The sequence below is a fragment of the Coturnix japonica genome, chromosome 3 (assembly GCF_054131305.1).
Source record: "Coturnix japonica strain WE chromosome 3, WE-NBRP24, whole genome shotgun sequence".
In the NCBI taxonomy this organism is placed as follows: Eukaryota; Metazoa; Chordata; class Aves; order Galliformes; family Phasianidae; genus Coturnix; species Coturnix japonica.
In genome coordinates, this window is record NC_140665.1 from 67,985,058 (window position 1) to 68,007,494 (window position 22,437).

Here is a 22,437-nt window from a genome sequence, read left to right on the forward strand (position 1 = left end):
TAAAATGTTTTTGTGAAACAGTTTATTATTTCAGTGGTAATTATTTGAATCATTCATGGTAAAGGATGTTTGCTAATGAGAGCTTGGCTGCTGTAAATTCCAGGGAGACTGAATGCTCTTTGTGCTGACAAAAAGGCCCAAATCACTGGAGAGAGACTGACTGGACAAATCATTCATCTATGCAAATGCCAGCTGAAATGGTCAGATGCATTTATTACCCTCCTCATTATAGTAAACAAGGCAGAAATCGTGACTGGCAGTTATCAACTTGCCCTGAAGTATGATTTGTTCTCCTACCACTATTTAAATGAGAGGAAGAAAGGCATGCCACCAGGGACTTTGTCGGTTTATAAAAGAGTAAATGTCACATAGCTCAGTGCTTAAAGACTTTTGATTGACAAATGTTTTATTTGACATATCAAACAATAATGGTTTTCATATCAAACAGTTCATATTTGTTAGCAGAAATTTAACCCTTGCAAGAGCGAGAACTGATTTTTCAGATTGCTCTGAATCCAGATGGAAAGTTACAAGTAAAAAGAAACTCCAACTGGGTGGACTGGAAAGACTCACATAGTACCAAGAAAGATGTTTTTAAACAGAAGCTTCAAAAGAACTGTTGTCATAAGGAAGTGCTATGAAAATACAGTATCAGCTTGAAGAAGCACTAAACAGGATCTGTCTCATCCTCCAACCACATTCCCAGGACATCAATGGCTGAATCAGGACAGGCTACATCCCAACTTGTCTGAGGGATGTATGATAAACAGAATTATTACCGAGGGAAAAAAAAGAAAAAAGTAAAAACAAAAAAGAAGCAAAGAAATATAAAAGTAGTTGTGGCTTATTTATTTATACTGTATGTTTATTGATACATTTCATTTTAACATGCATAGGTTTCTGTGTTAGTGATCTGTCATTACTGAATATGAACTTACTGTTATATAGATGGCTCTAAGACCCCATATAAAGGTTTACAAAATCATACATCCTCCAGTGAAATTATATGTCACTAAGTGATGGGAGAAAGAAAACCCACAAAACTTCCTACCTACCTATATCTTCTAACATATGCATACTGTTGAGATGACATTGTGCACTTCAAGTAGCCTTGCAGAGAAATAGTAAGTGGAAAAGAAGCAAGAGAAAACATACCAGAAAGGTGCTCTGTGTTATCACTGAAATATAATGTGATTTTAATAATAGTATCAAGATGAATAATACTGCCTATTAGCTAGCATGATAGAGCAACGAGTTAAAAGCAAACAGTGTCTATATAATGCTTTATGGCTCTTGTGAATCAAACATTAACTGATTCGTTTTCTCATTAGCTCTATGAAGTAGCACTATTAATCCTCCTTTGTGATGGGAGAACATCTGCATATGTAGATAGGTGATAGATATTTAAGGTCACTTAGCTAGCTGCAGCAGACCCAGGTGTTACTACTTAGAGCATCTGATTGCTGCTTGCATGCAGAGCTATTACCGTATGCCAGGACTATGTATGGAGACATTTCCTGCTGAAAATGGATTGCCACAGCACTTACTTGTACTGTACACCTCTGCTAAAAACATTTACAGATCCCTCTTATTAATATCATTTTAAAAACACTTCTTGTCATCACAGCTGTTGCTACTGTCATTAGAAAGGCAGTATTTTTCATTGCAGCCTGAGTCACTGATTCCTAGTACCAGTATCCTACATGTGGAAGCAGGATGAGTTGGCACATCAAAGTAATAGCCTCCAACAGTTGGGCTGTGACACCAAGTATATGGCAGGAGAAGTTTTCCACAGACATGCTGGAACCACAGGGACATCTGACAAGAAACACATTAGGACAGAGGACTACAAGGATGCTGGCTGATCATAAAATAATTCAACAATTGATAATACACAGAAGAAAACATCCCCACCCCCCTTTTTTTTCTAACTTAGCTTCTATTGTTATATACAAGTTCCCCTTGCATTCTGTTCCTAATGCAGTCTGAATACACCTATAAAAGTCATTCGTTACCAGCATTTTATAGGCATTTTGAGATTACCTTTCTGTCTCAGGATACAGCCAGCTCTTATTTATGAGAGTTCCTGCTTCTCCTTCTTTCTACACCTCCATATTCCCCTTTTATCATCCTTCTGCTCCTAAATCCTTCCTCTGTCTCAGAATCCGGGGTGTTTAACTACTCCCATTGGCCCTGTGTTCTGGCTGTCATTAATCTCCTTCAGAACTGCCACATCATTCCAGAGCCTTCTGCAGGTGGTGAGGGTGTTGTCACCACGGTGCAAGAGGCAGACAAATGGTTAGCTGTGGAGACAGGACAAGCCACTGCAGCCTTGCAAAAGCTATAAATAGCACTCTTGGCTCCATGATTTTGCAACCCAAGAGGAAAAGCAAGGTGCTAATAAGGCAGGGTGGAGCTCTTGCTCTTTGATGACATTGCTGGTCTCCATTTTCTCCCCCAGAGAAAAAGATAAAGGTGTTGATTTCTGTAGTTCCAGAATGTTTCAGGATTAACTTTCAGGAATGTGAAGTAAACAACATTTTCTTAAGCAGTCAGTATGTTGCATCTATAGCAATGCCACCTTCAGTATTTACAGTGTGCCCAGGAATAGTAATGGTCAGGGAACTAGGAACAGGACAACACTGGGTCCACAGGATTATAACACCAGGAGAGGGGGAAAATCTCACTAGCAATGCAGAATAACTTTCATTAGTGCATACTGGATGCTAACAGCAAGAAGGAAAAAGCTGTCTCATTTTGCCAGCTGCTCCAAGTGTCACTTAGAGGTGAGTGTGTTGCACATACACAAACAGTTTTCTGTACATCCCAAGACTCCTGAGCTTGAACAGGAACTGCAGATGTCACTGCAGCTTCAGGCTTAGACTGATGGTCCTTAAGCATGCCCTGCAAATAGCACAGAAAGCTTTTGGTACCAGCAAGTACAGAAACGAATAAGCAAAAACAAACAAAAAACAAACAGACCAAACTGAACCCCTCTCTTCTGATGAATCTGCTGTATTTAAAAGCTGAGGATGAAGTAGTTATCCCATGGAAAGACATTCCAGTGTTCTTAGCAACTCCATTTTGTTACCTCGTTTTTGGATGAACCAATTATTTGCAGTACCAGTAACTCACTGGCAAATCTCAGGCATGACATGTTGGAGGAAAGAGCTCCAGGAAGAACTGACCTACCTACGATCTTCCTTAAATGACTTTATAATGGAGTAATTCCAGACACTTCAAAGGACTTACCCTCAGTCAGAAGTGTATAAATCAGTATGGAAGTAGGCCAAATATTTATATATATTTGTAGTAAATATATATATATATATATTTAACAGTATCATAATTACCTGAAATCATTGGCAGATGTGCTGAATAGCCTAGAACATAACAGAGAATGGAAGAAATAAAACAAACTGCAAAGACAGTTCTGCATTAAAAATTGGTTACTTACTCAGTCTTGTCTGTATCCCATACAAAGATATTAATACCAGTCTTTTCATTATTCAGAACTCTTTCAGTAACTGCATCCAAATTAGCATAACCATCCATTTCCATGTGAGCAGGAATTCATGCTAATTGTACATTAATTCTGAGGATGAGTAATTGAGGTATCAGATGCAACAGCTCAAAAACCTAAATCTTGTTTAGTGCTAACGTAACAAGTTCTAAGCCTTAAGTTAATCAAGAAAACTACACGTAGGTCTTCATTAATACATCAGGAATCAATCCCTGGCTGATAAAATCACAGAGCATGCAGGCTTAACTCTATCATACTTAAGTCATTCTGAACACATCTGCGTGTTTCAACTTTAACGGCACTGATAATGTTATAGCTTGGAATTGCAGGCACACATTGTGCTATGAGTCCTCTTTCCAAAGCAATAATAGAATGCATAGATCTGGAAAAGAATTATTTTTAAACAGTGTCTACTCTTGTTGGTTTGTTTTGTTTGTTTGGTATCAGCCAGCATTTACTTCTGCTTCTTTAAGTTTCTCTATAGCAATGCTGCACAAAGAGCCTATGTGTAAACGTCCTGCATTGTATGATTGCTCTACATACATCTGTACATATTACATTGCTCGATGATATTGCTTATTCATGCTCTCTCTATAAATATTATCTACATCACAAACCTTCCTCATCTTCTATGGAAAGCAGACAAATTCCTGCAAGAAAATATGACGTTTTAAAAAGCTCTCATTATACAAAATAGAAGGGAGCTGACTAAATAAATGAAAACGCAAAAGCTGATGAACTACACATTGATGCACACATTATTCCTGAAATAAAACTTCTACACATCTGATCCTCCATGTTGGAATATTAAGACGTTGGTTGCAAAGCACCAGCAACTCTGTGTTCATTGACAGTGATAACAGTGCTCCTATTGAACTGACTGGAACAGCAATAGGAAATTTGCAGTACTTTTCACACTTCTCTAGTTTTCTGACCCATGGGTGGAATCAACTTACTGTTTGTCTTCTGTAAGCATTCAGTTCTGCTGAGCTCTTCTCTGACTGATCTTGCCATTGTGAAACGTGACAGCATTTGGATGAGCCACAGCCAGTTTTGCCACCACGAAACTCAACTGACATACAAAAATATATCTGGTCACACGAACATGTTATAAAGGATTGAAAATAGTTATGTGATGCTTGATGAGAGGCTAACAATGTGTTCTTGTGAAGGTATGACATAGCTCCATTGAAAAAAATGTTATATTGAAGTACTGCACTGCACCTGTATGTATTCTCTTGGCTTTTGTGCTAAAAAATAAATAATAAAATGCATTGTGGCCTTTACACATAACTATTTCAGAACTACCAGTCATCTGCTCCTTGCTGCCAGTGAGGCTCATGCAGCCATTATACAAGAGAATATGAAAAAGTACTGGAGTGATAAAAGAAACTTCAGCTGATTAAGAATTGCAGCCAATCAATACCATAAACTCAGTAAAACAGAGTCTTGCTAATTATTAGAACATTCCTTTCATCATGAAAAACAAGACCTTGCTCGAATGTACCTTGCAACCCTTTCTAGTTGTAATGTGAAGAGAGAATCAATTGTCCCTGTTCCTTGAGCACACATTCCTGTGATACTGTTCTGCACTCCTAGCAGCCTGCAAGGAAAGCCCAGAGACCAGAAGCAGCTGGCAGTGCAGCAGAAGCACTTAGCTTTAGAAATCTGACATTCAGAAGGTTAAAGCAATGGGTCCGGTGTGAAGAAAGTAGGTGTTCTGCCAGAATTGCCTCTGGGAAAGTTTTTACGACATAGACACCTACAGCATTTACTTGTCTGCTGGAGTAGAGAAGGGGTGGTAGCCCAAGGGCTAAGGGAATTTCTTACTTATTCCCTCAATTGTTATTCAGGCTTCACTGTTACTGTATATCTTACTAACATGTTATACAAGCTTTACATTCCCGCTCTTAAATTTCAATTGAGTACAGTAACAAGCTGTGCAGTGTCAACACAAAAGCTTAATAAGATCATATCTCTCTCTGTCTTTTTAGATCCCTATATGAAGACTATTGCTGGTTAAAATTAGCATATTATCCTTACTGGATCCTACTGCTGCTGACAAAGGATTCTGATTTAAAACTTGTCTGAAGATTCTTGCACAACAACCTCCTTGGATACAGCGCTTTATATCATCTCACATTCCCTAATCCTCATTAAAAACCTCACCAAGTCTTCAGTTAAGGCATCCTTTCCAGGCTTCAGGATTACTGCTCATAGGTCTATTTCTGCAGAAAGATAAAAAGGAATGATATTTTTAAACCACGATAAGACATGCTGTTTTTTGTTAAATCATTTTTTTTCCCTTCTGATTCTTTCTTAAATAATAATAATAATAATTATTATTATTATTATACCAGGCAGAGTGCTTCTGCATTAGCTGCAGTCTTTAGGTACTCAAATGCTGCAACACGTTTTGTTGTATAATTTGATCATACATACGAGGTGCTTTACAGAAGACAGAGCAAGATATTGCTCCTGCCCCAGTGACTGCAGAGTCTAAATTGTGCGTGATCTGCTGAGAACCAGTGCCAAGCAGCACAGAGACTGTTAGATGAAGTACTGCAGAGGTTTAACTGCATATAACGTTTAAGCATGTACTTGTGCTGTGGTGTATCCTTCTCTTTATCTTTTAATAAAAACACAGGAGAAAAAAAAAAGAAGATATAATGCAGCAAATGTGATTAACTACAAAATGTGGTGTTTTCATAGAGCATAGCCGAGGATGCGATGCAAAACAGTGTGACATGGGAAAAGAACAAAACACAGGGAATAAAACATTTCCTCTGCAAAAACAGCCAGAGGAATAGAAGGGAATTCTTTTCTCACTTCATTCAAGCTGGCACAGAAAGCAAGGACTTGTTAGTCCTGGTTTATGAGAACATGTATGAACATTTAAATGTACTGAGTGAAGAGTCTCATTGACTTAGCACACTATCTCTTCCACTTCAAAGAATATATGTAATTTCATGTATCAAAAAGCAGGAATGCTGGCCCAAGAGGCAGCGAGCTGTTTCCTATGGTGGGTTAATATCCTGGGATGCGGAGGAAAACAGGGAGAACAACTCACTCCAATGGCAACAGTGCCCTGTGTACACAGTGCTGCTTCGCACTTTATACTTGGCTGAGTCTGTTGTATTAAAAACAATCCACTGATTAAAATGATTTCAGCTTTACTTCATTTTATTAACATGCATGTATCTTAATGTAGTTCTGCTTAAGGACTGGGAGTAAGTTAAGCAGATGCACTCCTTGTGTTCTGCAGCTTTCCTTTAGCCGCTCTTTGGAAAAGATTAAATAACAGACCTCTATTGTGTTATGCCTCACACTGAAGCAAACATAACTTATTTCTAGTGCCCGTGCTGCAGATTGCCTCATTAAACGATCATTGTGTTCCACTTGCTCTAATTGCCTGCACATGAAACTGTCGCACAGAAAAAAATCAGAAGGTATTGATGAGCTTGAGTGGGATTTCCTGCAAATGCTAAAGATGATTAAAGACGTCCTATGCTAAAAGCAAATGCCAGGCAGTGCAAGGACTGCCCGAGAGATTCCTAGTGGCACAGCACACCAGGATCACAGCCTGTCACATGCCTCTCACAGCACCATCTCCTGTGGAGCATCACTGGAGCCATCTCTGAGCACTGCAGGACCTGGAAACTGCGCTTCAAAAAGCACGAGTGCTTGGGCATGTGTATCAAATTAAGGAGTACGGAAGCAAAAGATGACACTTATTTTGCAATGTGCCAGATAGCGTCTCCAGAGGCACCACAATGCACTGGAGCAAGCACTCATTAGGCTCAGCTAACATCAGGGCTCCCAGCACCACGTTAAGAGTTTGGTCAGGCTGGGGTTACAAGCCGTGTATTCCCAAGTCTAGAGGAAGAAGTACAACGGACTCAGGCCTGCCAATCACAGAATTATCAAGGTTGGAAAAGACCTAGAAGATCATCTAGTCCAACCATTACCAATACTTCCCAGCTAAATCATATTCCTCAGCACCACATTCAAGCATTCCTTGAACACTCCCATGGTCGGTGACTCCACCACCTTCCTGGGCAGTGCATTCCAATGCCTGACTACCCTTTCCTAGAAGTAACATTTTCTAATGTCCAGCCTGAATCTCCCCTGGTGCAGCTTAAAACCATTCCCTCTAGTTCTATCACTGATTACATGAGAGAAGAGGCCAACCCCCAGCTCACTACAACCCCCCTTCAGGAAGTTATAGGGAGCAATAAGGTCTCCCCTGAGCCTCCTTTTCTCCAGGCTGAACAATCCCAGCTCCCTCACCCTCTTTTCATAACGCCTGTGCTCCAGACCCCTCACCAGCTTCGCAGCCCTCCTCTGAACACGTTCCAGGGCCGCAATGTCTTTCTTAATGGCAGAGGGGCTTTCAGACAAAGGCAGGCAAAGGGCAGAGAGAGACACAAGCAAGAAAGGCCTTAGCTCAAAGACTTTCCCCTACTTGTGGCAATTATAAACCACCCAAAGCCAGGCGGGCAGGACCCATCCACCGCCCCGCCCGTCCCGGCCGTACCGCCCGCCCCCGCCGCACCGCGGGCAGGCGCAGCCGGCAGCTCCGCCCCGCGCGGTGCCGCCCCGCCCCGTCCCCTCTCCCCCGTGCGGGGCTTCCGGCGGCGTTTGGCGCGGTGGGCTCCGCCCTGCGAAGGGGTACGGCGGCGGCGGCGGTTCCGCTCGGGGCGGCGGGGCGGAGCTGGGAGGCCCGTCTGGGCCCCTCCTCTCGGGGCAGAGCGGGGAGGGGGTGGCGGGCGGTGGGCCCGGCCTAGTGGCGGGGTGCGGGCGGGCGCAGGTGTGTGCGTGCCGGGCCTCACGGGTGGATGGGGTGCGGGCGAGTGGCAGCGGGGCTCGGGAGCTCGGCTGCGTACCACGTTCCGGAGGGCCGTCCTAGAACTAGGCCTCGGCCCGGTGCTGGGGAGAGCTGGGCGTTGGGCGGGCGGCTGGGGGAGCGCACGTGTGTGGGGAGCTCGAAGGTGTGCGAGGGAAAGGGTGGCACCTCCGTGCTTGGAGGTGTTCAAGACCAGGTTGGACGGGGCCCTGGGCAACCTGATGTAGTAAAGGTGTATGTTTGGTGGCCCTGCCAGGCAGAGGGGTTGGAACTACATGATCCTTGAGGTCCCTTCCAACCCGGGTCATTCTGTGATTCTGTGGTGGCTGCCGAGTGGGTAGCGGGACAGCGCCGGTGCTGTTAGAACGTGTTGCACTGCTCTGCTTGGAGGCAGTGGGCTGTTCGCGTGGTGGTGGGTAACTGTGTTGGTGGTGTTTCATGCCTTGTGAACTGTTTGTTTGTCATCTGTGCAGCCTGACGGATGGGCAGTCACAGAATGGCCTGATGACCTGCAGGAAGAAGGCGTTTGGCCGGCCGGTCAGTGGTGTGCAGAGTGTGAATATGTGGGATGGTTGCACATCACTGTGAACTAACCACGGTGAGATGGTGGCCTTGGTCTGCTTATTGAGAGCAGTGCTGAGTGAGGTGGTGTACAAGTTTAGCACACTGCTTGTGCAGTGCTAAGACCTGGGCTTCCCAGAGCCTGGGGCTGCAAGGCCATGAGTGTTGGGCTTTTGCTCAGTCACAAGAGAGGAAGGCCATAGAGCTGGTTAGAGTTACATGAGAGTTGTGGCTTTACTTTTTCCTGAGAGAGAAGGAGGATTCCAATGCAGGTAGTAGGCCAGATGTTCAGAATGAAGTCGTACAGTGCTGTTGGCTTTACACTTTAAAAAGGTTTACCTGGTGATTTGCACATAGTGGGAGGTGGTTTCTGTGATGTCGAGACAAGCTCCAGCAGGCAGTGTGGTCACCTTGGCTACATAACAGATGCTCGAGTAACGTTGGTCCCAGCAGTATTTGCACGCTTAGTGAGCTCTGGTCCTTGCAGGGAGGAGGAGCAACTAGTGAAATAATTTGAGATGCTCAGATTGTGTTTTGTTGCTCATGACAACAACACAGTAAAGATTTTAAATGGACAGAATTGTCTTCACATTCTGTTGTTGTCGCAGGCTGTAGGTTTAGAAGTTTCACATATGTAAAATGACAAGAGTTTTTACTGCCAGAACACACTGTGTGAGGAAACAGAAGGTAGGGCCCAAGTATAAACTATGTTGTAAGAGCATATTAATTTCTAATTAATTTCAGCTCCAAATCTCAATAGTTTGAGTGCAGACACTGATATATCTTCATAATCATCAGTGAGAGATGCTCACTTATGGTAAAAATGCTCTGTTTTAGCTTATAATGTAAAGCTCCAGTATTCCCTCTGTGCATTGATGTGTGAAGAGGTTTCTCACTGACCATCTTCTAGCTGATACATGTACACTAAATCACATTAATCTTTCTTCAGTTTGAATACAGTGTACTGTTTCTGTCATTTATGTGTCCCATATAATTTGTCATTGTTGCCATTTCTTTTACATTCAAGTGAAAGAAAACTACACAGACACCCCAGTGTAAGATTAGCAAAGCTGCTGTAAAGAGAAGTCACTGCATTTCCATCTTTTAAAAATCAAACTCAGTGTACCTGTGGCTCACATATACAGCATTTCCTTCTCTTGAAATAGCATGAACTCTGCTCTAACACCATGTATTGCTCAGGGATTAAATATTCTAGGTATAACATTCGCTTTTTACACATATCCTTTGCTTAGTTGCCCTCCTTTATTTTTGGTATATATTTCCCACATTTTTCTAGCTTTCTGGCTGGTAAATACCAACGTATTGTACACATACCCTGCTTCGGCACTTATAGGAGAAGATTGAATACTAGCAAGTTGAGTTTACAGAAAACTCAGCTGAAAGCTGGAAAACTAGTTTGTGTACCTATATGCCCTGTGAGAAGGGATGAAGTGTCATAGTATTATAGAATCAACAGGGTCAGAAAAGATTTCCAAGATGATCCAGTCCTACTGTCTATCTACCACCAATATTTCTCCACTAAACCGTGTCCCTTGGTACAACATCTAAACATTTCTTGAGCACCTCTAGGGATGGTGGCTCAGTCACCTCCCTGGGCAGCCAGCTTGTTCCAGTTCCTGACCAAAAAGTAGCCCAAAGAAATCTAGCACTCCTGAATGCTTTTGTTTAGTGTCTGTTCCAATGAAATAGGTAGAGAAACAACATTTTTCTTCAGCTAGATGTATTGAAAGAAGAAAGAGGTCAATTAGTCTCAGAAGGCTTTTCATGTGTATAGCGTTAATTATATAGAAGGGAATTTCCTCACGTGATTTAAACAGCTCTCAATTAAGCAGTGAATGTATTTTGAAAGAAAGTAGCGTTTCTTTCCAAAGGAAGTTTTATTCTAGATCTGGCTTAATTTGATTCTCTGAGTCCCATCTCTTGTGTAAAACTGAAGGCACCCCTTCCATGGTGCTTTGAGCTCGGTGACACCCAGCTCTTATATTCTTCATTAGCTTATTATCTCTCAACTTCCTCAACAATTTTTCATTGGTCTTTTAACTCCACATAATTGCTAATGCTTTTAAAACATCAAAAGGAGTGTTTATGTTTTTACAGTAGTCCTAGTCCTTATTTATCCTTTTGTGATATTTTTCCTCTAACCTTATGTAAGCTGCTATATCCTGTATTACTTTTTTCTCTTTTAAAGTAATTTCCCTTCACTTGCTTTGCTCAGACTAGAGTGTTTATATGAAATCTGTGTGCTGTGATCTTTTTCTTTCTACCTCCCAACTTGAGCCTGTTGGCCCGTGTCAGCCAAAATAGAAGGAACAGTGTCAATCTCAAGGCTGTCAGATTCTTATTGATTTTATGAAAATCATTGAAGTTCATCGGGGGAATGACCCTCAGCCAGCTGGTTACCCTCCTCTTTGTGAGCGACTAGGGAGTGTGCCTGAGTTTGTGCTACTCGTCACGAGCAGGTTGGTAGTGTGCCGGGCTGTGACTGGAGGAACCTCAGAGTTCACACTGTGGATGTGAAGTCATGTGCGGTGCCTGTGTGAGATCAATGATTCGCAACTGCTCTTGACGTACCCCAACTGGTTGACTCTGAATTGAGCTCTGTAAAGTCCTAAGATATGTGGAGCAGGCTTCAATCTGTGCTCATCAGTGAAACTTTGTTAGAAGCTCGTGTCTGTGCTGATTGACACACGATGCCAGGGCTTGGCAGCAGTGAGTTTGTTGACGTTTAATGTCTGTTGGCATAACTGTACGGAGACTTTATTTAAGGGGGGGTAAACTGCAGAAGAGGGATGTATTTTTAAACTTGTGTCTTATAGCGGCCCCATGCTGAAATTATAACTTTATTATTAATTTATTCTATTTTGTTTTTTAATTTTAGAGGAGATCGGGAGGATTAGCACTTTTTATTCTCCAGTGTCTTTTCTAAAAGATGGTTCAACAGGATGTTTGGGGAAAATGTGACATTATTTGGCTTTGGCATTCCAGCAGAGCTTAAAGTGGATCCAGAATGCCATCTTATGCGTTTCCTTCTGCTCTGAATGTCAGGAGCAATTCATGTTGTTGACAGCTATGTCAACATGTGAAGCTGAATGAAGGATAGGAACTAAACAACAAGCTAATAATAGAGGAGGCAAGGAAGTGAGAACTGAACACTTCGTTAGTAAACTTTCTCACTGTCATGAGTAAGAGGGCCAAACAGCTCGAGCAGCCTTATCTGTTCCTGCATGCGCCTTGTTGACAGTGTTCTAACGGAAGAGAGCTGTTCATATGTGCATTTTGTGACTATGAGAAGTTACCCAAGTCATATGCATGCTGAACTGCATACAAAAGCTACTCTGTTTCGTATCTGTTTTGCTTATTCATGTGCTGCAGGTTAAACTTTTGCTTTAAAAAGAACTCTCAAGAATGGCCCCATATCTACCCATTCCGTATGGCAAAATATGGCCCCACATGCACCCATTCCAAATGGTAAAAGTGCTTTTTGTCTCCCAGTCAATGAAGAGGCATCATATTAATTACTGTTTGTTGCATCGTTGTTGGTTCAGTGGTTACGACATACCCTGAGATACGCTAACTGGCAACCCCAGCACAGGCTGTTGAAGACATTTATTTTGAGATATGCTTAGTCATCTCTCTGCCAGCCCCCAGCAGGTTGTGGGCACTGCTCCTTGTTTTTCATAGTAAAACAGACAAATAAGCTTATCTGGAAGCCAGCAGAAAAACAGTCTGTGGTAGTGGGGGGTGTGACGATGCAGTGCTGTATTATTGCCCTAGTGTATTGCGTACCACTAGCAGAAATCAGAGAATACAGTCCAAGTCCTGTTATGCAGTGGTAAATCTAACAGTTTACATCACACAGGTATGGAGTGACTGCTAAATATGGGAGAAGCATGTGTAAGAGGATCTTTATTAGAAGGGAGTACGATAGAGCTCTTCTGTGACCTGAAAAAGAACGTTCAGCTTTGAATCTTTCTTCACTGTTGTAAAGCTTTAATACAGAGGCTCTTCTTTATTTTGGCTTTTTCTGGTAGTTAAACTCGCTTGTTTGTTTTACTTGTGGTTCAGTTTAGACTGTGTAAAACAGACTGGTATCCTTAATTGTGCTTATTTTTTTTCTTTTCAGGATGGCTATCTGTGCAAATATACTGCATTGTTACATAAATTATTGAATTGTTACATAAATCAAAATATTTCCCTTACCAGAACTGAAATGCTTTTAATGGGGACTTCTGCTTCTGATGCCTTGACTCTTCTGAAGACTTACTTTGTTGCGTGGCTTAAAAGAAGATGATACTATTAATGAATTGTGAACATCCTTCAGGAGGCTGGCAGCCCTTCAGTGCTTGGTTAATGCTGTCATGGACAAGTTCAAAGGGTAATGGCAGCATTTTTGTGAAACTGTTCAGTCTAGTTCTCTGATCTGGGAAGGACTGGATTAAGTTTTTTAGTTTAGATTAAGCAATTTTGTTTTACTCTGAATAAAAATCCCGAATTAGAGTAATAGGTTTGCTGGGGTAGCTGTCCAACTTCCTTATGAGCTGTCTTTGAAGAGTGTGTTTATTCTCTGCACTTTATTGTAGTCTGGATATACTTGAGCTCTCTTTAAATGAAGTAATCTGGATCCTAGGAACAATTTTGTTGGGAATTACAAGCAGCGAAGTAACAGGTTTTGTTGCACTTTATGTTGCTGCAGCTTGTCTATGTATCCAACTAATTATTTCAAAAGCTGGTTTTTCTTTAAGTTATTTTAAAGTTATTTTAAAGCAGCACTACAGATAGTTTTGTTTATAAATTTGGAAACAACTTCTGCAGTTGTTTACCATCGAAGATTTAATTTCATACTTGACTTCATGAGTCAGTAAAAGATATTTTTATTTTATTGCTCTTGGTAGACTCTTGAAAATAATACTTAATTTGAGTACTAATGTTTTGTTACTTAAGGGTTAGTTTTGGCTAATGCTTCTTCATAATCTTTTTTTAAACGCAGTAAGTAATAAACCACACTTAGTAACCTGCACATAAATAATTGTCATAAAATGTGATAGTTTGCTAATGTTTTAATAGCAGTATGTTGTTTAAGAGGATATTTAAAAGACTGAAGTTTGTTTTCTAGGACATACTTTATCTGCTCACTGTGTTTCTTCGTTCTGTTTTGTCAGCTCTATTTCAAAACACCACAAGCTGTTATTGCACCTTATAAAGGACTCCTGACCTTTTGCATCTTCATGAGTCATATCTAGATGCCACCAGTGTTTCCCATGTTAACAGTTCTGAGCATGTTTTACTATATGTGCCTTCGGCGCCGAGCTAGGACAGCTACAAGAGGGGAGATGAACAGCCGGAGGGCTATTGAATCAAACACCCGAGCCTTACCTATCAATGTTGAGATAGTTCAGTATGCCAAAGAAGTGTTGGATTTCAGCTCTCATTATGGTAGTGAAAACAGCATGTCTTATACCATGTGGAATCTGGCAGGTATTCCAAACGTGTACCCTAGCTCTGGTGACTTTACTCAGACTGCCGTGTTTCGAACTTATGGGACCTGGTGGGATCACTGCCCTAGCGCTCGGCTGCCGTTCAAGAGGACTCCAACCACCTTCTGTAGCCAGGACTATGTGGAACTTGCTTTTGAGGAGCCAGTGTATCCCACTGCAGTGCACATTCTGGAAACGTATCATCCCGGAGCTGTAGTTAGGATTTTGGCGTGCTCTGCGAATCCTTATTCACAAAACCCACCGGCTGAAGTAAGGTAATTTTTCTTTTTGTGCTTTAGAACACTACTTTATCCTGTATGTTAACAATTTGACCCACTAACTTTTAATTTCTGCGTGTGTTTAAAACTGTGGTTACCTGTCTTTGTAGTGACTTGACAGATGTAGATTTATTTCCTTGTATCAGTTAACACAGATCCTAACATCAGATTTAATTTGGACAGGGACGGCGTGCATTGAAATTTTCGGAGCAGTAATTACTACATGTTCTCAAAAGTCCCTTGTGAAATGGCATTTCTCAGTAACAATCCAATAATAAAGGAAAATTGCCCAAAAGGGCCTCAGGATTTGTGGCTGCAGTATCACCTTGCTGTACGAAACCATAAACTCTTCTCTCTGCATGCTGTAGGTTGTATGTATAGTAGAATCAAGCACTATAACACATTTCATATGGAAACGAGATTAAAGCCAGAAGTATAGAATGGTTAGACAGAAGGTGTCGTCATCTGTCTGGTGTTTTTTTTATCTGATCAACAGGTGTGAGTCGCAGTTGATTTTAGGCTTGTTTCACAGACCAAAAGCAATCCATTTGTTTTTCCTCATAGCTGAAACTTGTGATGAAGTTCCAGTGAGGGAGCTGGGGAGGAGGGAGAGTAAGACCTGGGGAATAGCAAGATGATAAAGGAAAAGTACAGTTAATGGTGTGTGAAGCTCATTGTGAGGAGGTCTGGAAATAGAATGGAGAGAGAACATGTTAAAGTATAGCGGGGGAAAAGGTGGTGAGGAAAAGCTGTAGGTGCATGCAAAGTATTATCAAAAAGGTATGAAGTTATACCAGAACTATTGGACAAAGGACTTAACAAAATACGTGTTATGGAAAACAGAATAGCAGCAAGTGGCATATTCATCTAAAGTGCATACTTAGGCATTATAAGCAGTGCTAACGCTTAGGTGCTGGATGTTTTTTCTCTGACCAACCTTTTAAAGATACAGCTAGAAAGTATACCTTAAGGTTTTAGTCTTCCATACTTGTTGACAGTAGTCTGTTCATATGTCCTAGAAAATCATGTTGTGCATTCAGAATTCCCAGGTAATGTTTTGTGTGGTTCTTTGAATTACAGTTGGTTAGTGAGTTATACGGCTTTCTAATGTAACGAGTAGATACAGCATGGGTCTAAATTAAACTTCTGAATTCAAGGAACAGAGATAGGTCAAACTATTAATGGTAGCTCTAACTTAAGGAGTGTTTGGCACTAATATAGAACTTATTTATAGTATAATCTGATGTAAACACAGCTTTTCAAATTTAGAACCTAATACGAAATGACTTCTGGACAATTTTCTGTGAATTTTAATTTTACTTGTTTCTTTAATGATATAGGATACATTTTATGTACAGATTATTTCTGTAACTGTTGACAGTGTTGCATTGGAGTCATGGTAAGATAGTGTGCTTCATTGCAATGCAAGGATATCCTTCTGAGAAATAACTTATGCTGGCTTATAAAAGTCTCTAACAAGTTCTTTGTTCCTAAAGTTCTTTTTTTTCTATTTAATGTACAGATCTGGAAGTGATCAAGAAATGTTACGAGAAGGAGCTGTTTAGTAGAGGGTGCTGAAAAACAAGAAGGTGCGGATAGCTAAAAGAAAATAGAAGAGAAAAATGCTTTAGGATTTGTTTTATAACACTTGGGGTGTGGTCAGACCGAGATCCTAGATTTTCCTGTTTTCATGAAAAGAAATTAGGTTTTAACGGTTGGACTGGATGATCTTTTAGGTCTTTTCCAACCTTGGTGATTCTATAATTTTGAAGGACTCCAGCTTTTCCTTTGGAGGCAGAAGTATCTTCTGTTCTGCTTGCCTAGGTTAGCAGCTTTTATTGGCTAGCAGGAGGTTAGCTGTCTTTGTGAGCCTTGGAACCAGTTGTCTGTCCTGCAAGTACTGAAGTGCTTGCCAGTCTAGATGCTAGAGAAGTGCTAGAGGAGTTTGGCTTTTCCTTACCTTTCTTCAGGAAATGACTGTAGAACAGGGCATTTGGCTTGTCTCTTACTTTCTTCTGAAGGAGTCTAGTGTGTCCTGTGCACAGCATGAAGAAGATGATGAAGGAACTATTTCTTTGTGTGAGGTAGGCAGTAATTTTTCTTTCCATTCGCTCACATGTGTAAGGGGAGTGTGAGTTGTTGCAAGAAGCTGGCCTCTCTTCTTATATTCACGGGCCCTTGTTTTCTCTTCCAAAAATTTTCTGAGAAGCCAGCAAAGAATTATTTTCTGGAAGTTGGAATGTAGTTGAGAATCTCAGGTTATTCACTGTTGAACTAATATGTTAGACTTGAACTACCATACTGTTATTTTTCCATAAAAGAGGATGGCTCAGTTGATCAATGGACACCTAAAGTCTTATTTTCCCCTTCTGAGTGTTTTGATCCTTTCAAATCATCTGATTACCTAAAAACTTAAAAGTGCTTCATGGTTTTATCTGCTGGATCTTGGTCTGTTTTCTTCTGAACGTCTTCATAGACAGGGCAGGTTATGAGGTTACTTTTTGCTAGTGTCTGCTTTAAGGTAAAGGAGACAAAATTAGTTGTGGAGTCTGATCTGTTATAAGAGGAAAAGGTCTGTTGAGATGTTTAAATGTTATGTTTAGTGGATTGTACTAGGCCAGCTGAATTATCTTTTTTTCCTCCTTACTCAATATTTAAAACATCATCACATCCAAAAATTTTTGCTGTGTGCAAAAGCTTCTAAAATGCAAGAGGCTCTGTAAGGACTTGGTGTACCACAGTCCTTGTATAAGAAGATAAGAAACCGGATGAGGTTTAACAAAAGCAAGTGTAGAATCTTGCACCTGGGTAGAAATAATTGCATGCACCAGTACAGGCTGGGGGAAGACCTGCTGGAGAGGAGCTCTGCTGAGAGGGACCTGGGCTTCCTGGTGGACGACAGATTGACCATGAGCCAGCAGTGTGCCCTTGTAGCCAAAAAAGCCAATGGTATACTGGGGGTGTATCAAAAAGAGTATGTCCAGCACTCTTGGAATGAGTCCAGCAGAGGGCCACAAAGATGGTGAAGGCCCTGGAGCATCTCCCCTATGAGGAGAGACTTAGGGAACTAGGCCTGTTTAGCCTTGAGAAAAGAAGGCTGACAGGGGATTGGATCCAGGTTTATAAATACCTGAGGTGTGGGAGCCATAGTGGTGAGGCTGGTCTCTTTTCAGTAGTGTGTGGCAATAGGACTAGGGGTAATGGGATGAAACTACAGCATAGGAAGTTCGGCACGAATGTGTGGAAGAATTTCTTTACAGTGAGGGTGACGGAGCACTGGAACAGGCTGCCCAGGGAGGTGGTGGAGTCTCCTTCTCTGGAGATATTCAAGACCCGCCTGGACACCGAGCTGTGCGACGTGGTGTAGGGAGCCTGCTTTGGCAGGGGGGTTGGACTCGATGATCTCTAGAGGTTCCTTCTAGCCCCTACAATTCTGTGATTTCTGTAGAAAAATATCTGTAGCCCGTAGCTGGCCCACAGGTTGCTCTGTTGTTCACTTGATACTTATGTCAGTGAATATTCTGGGGAAGAGGAGGCTGAGAGGAGACCTTGTTGCTCTCTTCAAATACCTGGTAGGGGATTACAGCGAGAGTGGGGTTGGTCTCTTCCCGCTGGTGACAGGATGAGGGGAAAAAGCCACAGGTTGCACCTGAGTAAGTTTAGGTTGGATATCAGGAAAAACTTCTTTACAGAAGGGGCTGTTAAGCACTGGAATAGGCTCCCCAGGGAAGTGGTTGAGTCACCATCCCTGGATGTGTTTAAAAACCATTTGGATGTGGTGCTCAGGGACATGATTTAGCAGAGTGTTGTTAGTTAAGGTAGTGTGGTCAGATTGTGGTTGGACTTGATGATCATTAAGGTCTTTCTGAACCTAAGCAATTCTGCGGTACTATGAATGATGCATATAGGTGCTCAGAAAAGGGTTTTCACTGATGTGCCACTTTTGGTAGTGAATTGTATATTTTTGTCAATTACAACTTTGCATGACACCTCAGTTTTTTTCAGACTTTTTAGAGGTGGCTCTTCATGTAGTGGCATTAATTTATTTTTCAGATTGGAATGTAATTGTGCCTGACTAATTCTAATATGCACAACAATTAATTTGATTATTTTTCATTATACTTTATCCTCAATTTTCAGCAACTACAGTATTGTCATCTCTTTTGTGATGAAGAAATCTCCCCCTGGCTTTGTTATATTATGCTATATATTATATTATGTATTATATTATGATTATACAGATGTAAGCCTGTAGGTTTTGTACCATGATGTACAAAAATGTTTGTTCTGGACATACTGATGAAGATGAGTCCCTCTTCAGCCAGCAGAAGAGTCACAGCTCTACACAACAGTAATGGGGCCACTACAGCCGACGTGGCAGTTGAGCATAACCAGGAAAGAGAGACCTTTTGTTTTATTTCTCATACTGTACTTGATGGATAAGATATAGCTAGATTCTGTAATGAGGACAGTGTTTTGTTTTCCTCCTCATCTATCCAGAATGTTTACTCCCAACAATTCCCTAATGGCTTCTTCGGTATCAATCCTTTTGAAACATTCTGATGCTCCCGATGCTTTGTTAGTTACTGTCAGACAGGAAGAGTTTGTGTGTGTTTAAGTGGGAGCTTTCAAGTCAGAAATATTTTTTTTTCCTGAAGTTTTCAACTTTTTCCCTTTACAAAAATAACTTTGATTTTTAAATTTAGAATATAAAAGAAAAAATGGCCCTTGTTCTTCTTCAATCATGGTCTTTTTTTAACTTAATTTGACAGTTTCTCTTATCTCATGTACCTTATAGTGACACCACATATTCATGTGCTTTTATAAAAGCTCTAAAGCAGTTTTCTAACTAGTCTGGAGTATGTGGCAGTGCTTGGGGATGTTTCATGCTTTATGTCCTCACTGTTATGCAATGATTGCTTCTTTTGTAGATGGGATGTTTTATGTGTTTTTGACTTTTTGTTTGTTTGCTTGCTTTGGTGACTTTAAATTTTTTACTTCCTCTTCCCATGGCTTGTGTTCCACAGATGAAATATAATACTTATAAGGTTGTTTCTCAAAGGTGAGATGCTAAGCATTTTACTGACTGGGAGCTGTTCCAGAATTATCAGTGGCAACATCCTGCTTTTTGTAGTGGCACCATTTCACAGAATCAGAATCACACAATTGTAGGGTTGAAAGGAACCTCCAGAGATCAAGTCTAACCCGCACCCTCCCCCTGCAGCAGGCTGCACAAGTAGGCATCCAGGAGGGTCTTGAATATCTCCAGAGGAGAATCCACAACCTCCCTGGGCAACCTGTTCTAGTGCTCCGTCACTCTTCCTGTGAAGCAGTTCTTTAGCATATTGGTGTGGAAGTTCCTATGCTCCAGTTTCTGGCCATTTCCTCTTATCCTGTCTTCACAGACTGCTGAAAAGAGGTTGGCCATGTCCCTTTGTCTCCCACACTTAAGATATTTATAAACATTCATAAAATCCTTTTTCAATCTTCTTTTCTCAAGGCTGAACAGACCAAGGTCACACAGCCTTTCCTCACAGGGGAGGTGCTTCAGGCCCCTTATCATCTTTGTGGCCCTCTGCACATTTATTAATTTTTTTTCATGTTTAGAATTTTGCTTGATGATCTTTTGAAGATGAAGTTCAAAATTTGTTTTTATAGATGAACAGACTGGGTCACTATTTTCAGGCTTAGCTATGTTTGCTGCACGTGAAGTCTCATTCCCTTTCTTAAGGTCTCGAAGCCTATAAGCTGCTGCAACGAGAACAGTAGGCTGAGGAGGATGGATAGTGTAGAAGACACTGTCCTTACTTAAGGGAACTCATTTTATACAGGCAGTAGCATCTCTAGAAGTCTAATCCAGGTGTAAATGTCATTAATTTCTTTGCTAGCAGACATGTTTAATTTAGAAAATAAGAAAATAAAAAAACTTCCATTCTGGTAAATGGGATGAAACTAGAAAGATAGTGAATTGAATTTAAAACATTGTGGATCTCTTGTTTGAAGACAGTGATATTCCAGTTCTACCTTTTGTTTCAGGTGAAGGCACCCCAAACACTGCTGATCCTATCAACACCTGACAGTGTAGCATGGGGTCTTCAGGGCTGTATCGTATCTGTCTAGCTAAGTTCTAACTGTTTGCATCCTTGTTTCTTGACATCTTCAAGAAAACAGATTTTAATCTTGTCAAGTTGACTGTCACAGGAGAATGAGTTTTGGGTTCTTGGGACAGCCATTTTTGAGAAACACGCAAAAAGCTCATTTGGAGAAGGCACTTATTTGAAATAACTTTTGCTATTTTATATACCCTTTGAGAATTCTTGGAGTCCTGTTTGCTGTTCTGCCATCTCTGTTATTTCAGAATTGAACTTGAAGTAGAAATGAAAATCTACATATACCCCCTAACCTGTGCATAAAAGCTCTTCAGCAATATTAAGTCAACAAGAAATTTAAAAAAGCAGTTGTGCTGGTATGTTTCTCAGCTTAAAAATCACTAAATTGTTTTTTTCTTCATGGTGAGGTAGGGAGAAAGTTGTTTTCAGTTGTTTTTTTGTTTTTTTTTTCCCTCCATCTAACTCTATGGAGTCTTTGATTCAGAACGCTGAGCAGAATGAGTTCTCACCTATCTTCATGAGGTAGAGAGTGAAAATGGGAAAACAAACTCCATTGAAGCTGAATGGAAAAACTTCACTGTGGACCCCATTTTGTCTAGTCTCTTAAATGCAGTTCTTTCTGTGGCCTCTTGGAAACTTAGGGTTCTTTCATCCATTTCCAAGTATACAGTCTTTGCTCCCATTCAGATTGTAGCACAAAAAGAGTCAAAGCACTGATCCTAAATGAAGAAACTGCTTCCAGTTGCATCAGTGGGTGTATTAAGAGAATGAGTGTGGTAGGGGAAGAGCATACATACCAACCCCAGCTCAGAGCAATTGCAGTGGCCTGGTTTTGTGTGTGGTGTCACCAAAGAAGAGAACAACAGCAAATTCAACCTTGTAGACTAGAGGTTTTGTAGTTAAACCAGTAGCTAACTCCATTAAATTTGGATTAGTGGGCTGTTGATGAGGACTGTGGAAAATAGTTACTGATCTTGTTCCTCAGCATCTGGTTTGTAATGCAGAGTCTTAAAAGACTGTAAAAGTCATGCTGTGTCTTTGGTTTACTGTTCTCTAGTTTATTACAAAGACTGGTTGCTGGAGGCACTGAAGGAAATTCTTGCTTTGCAGTTTGATGAATCTAGACCTCCAGATGCATTTTCTACTATAGCTACTGCTAGTTAATCTTCCCTCCAGGGCACTGAAGGAGAAGTCAATAACTAAGGCATATTCTTTAAAAGCTGATGATACTGTACCTATTATTTAGTGAGGAAAAAGTTAGCCTTGAGTTTCCCTCAGGATAAAATGAGTGGGTATGTGAAAGTGTCTAAGCAAAATACCAAGTGGTGATCTGAGTATGTTCAAGAAAGGTCATGTGTAGTGCCAACATTAAGTATTCACATAGGGAATTGACCTGTGCAAGGATGTGTGACAGTGGAACTAAATCTATTACTTTTTCTGAGAGTTGAAGTTCCTCTCCTAAATCAATGAAATGTTTTATAGTGGCCTTCCAGTACCTGGGGGGGCCTACAGGAAAGCTGGGGAGGGACGTTTTAGAAGAGATGTAGAGACGGGACAAGGAGAAGTGGTTTTAAACTGGAAGAGGGCAGATTAGGCCTAGATATTAAGAATAAATTCTTTACTG

General features: G+C 41.0%; 1 protein-coding gene and 1 long non-coding RNA gene across 18 annotated transcripts in view; one reads left to right on the forward strand and one right to left on the reverse strand.

Annotated features, from left to right (window-relative positions):
• Positions 1-834: 834 nt before the first annotated feature.
• On the reverse strand, positions 835-8,086 carry LOC107311940 (uncharacterized). 3 transcript variants are annotated; one of them, XR_001554310.3, is made up of 5 exons: positions 7,850-8,037; positions 5,693-5,751; positions 4,480-4,595; positions 3,354-3,383; positions 835-2,904 (listed from the first exon to the last, which is right to left on the reverse strand). It is a non-coding gene; the product is annotated as an uncharacterized LOC107311940 (long non-coding RNA). The 3 variants fall into 3 exon arrangements; XR_014944148.1 differs by lacking the exon at positions 7,850-8,037 and adding an exon at positions 5,881-7,831; XR_014944147.1 differs by lacking the exon at positions 4,480-4,595 and having other exon boundaries at positions 7,850-8,086.
• A 4-nt stretch (positions 8,087-8,090) lies between these two features.
• The window catches only part of FBXL4 (F-box and leucine rich repeat protein 4), a 49,589-nt gene continuing 35,242 nt past the window's right edge, over positions 8,091-22,437 (forward strand). For 4 of the 15 annotated variants that reach the window (XR_014944146.1, XM_085541879.1, XM_085541877.1 and 1 more), the window contains exons 1-3: positions 12,437-12,810; positions 13,075-13,326; positions 14,111-14,700. Coding sequence is in view for 12 of the 15 variants with exons in the window: in XM_085541879.1 (XP_085398005.1) it covers positions 14,192-14,700 (509 nt within the window). In the remaining 3 variants the exon portion in view is untranslated. The other 11 variants (XM_015858839.3, XM_085541878.1, XR_014944145.1 and 8 more) reach the window with 9 other exon arrangements.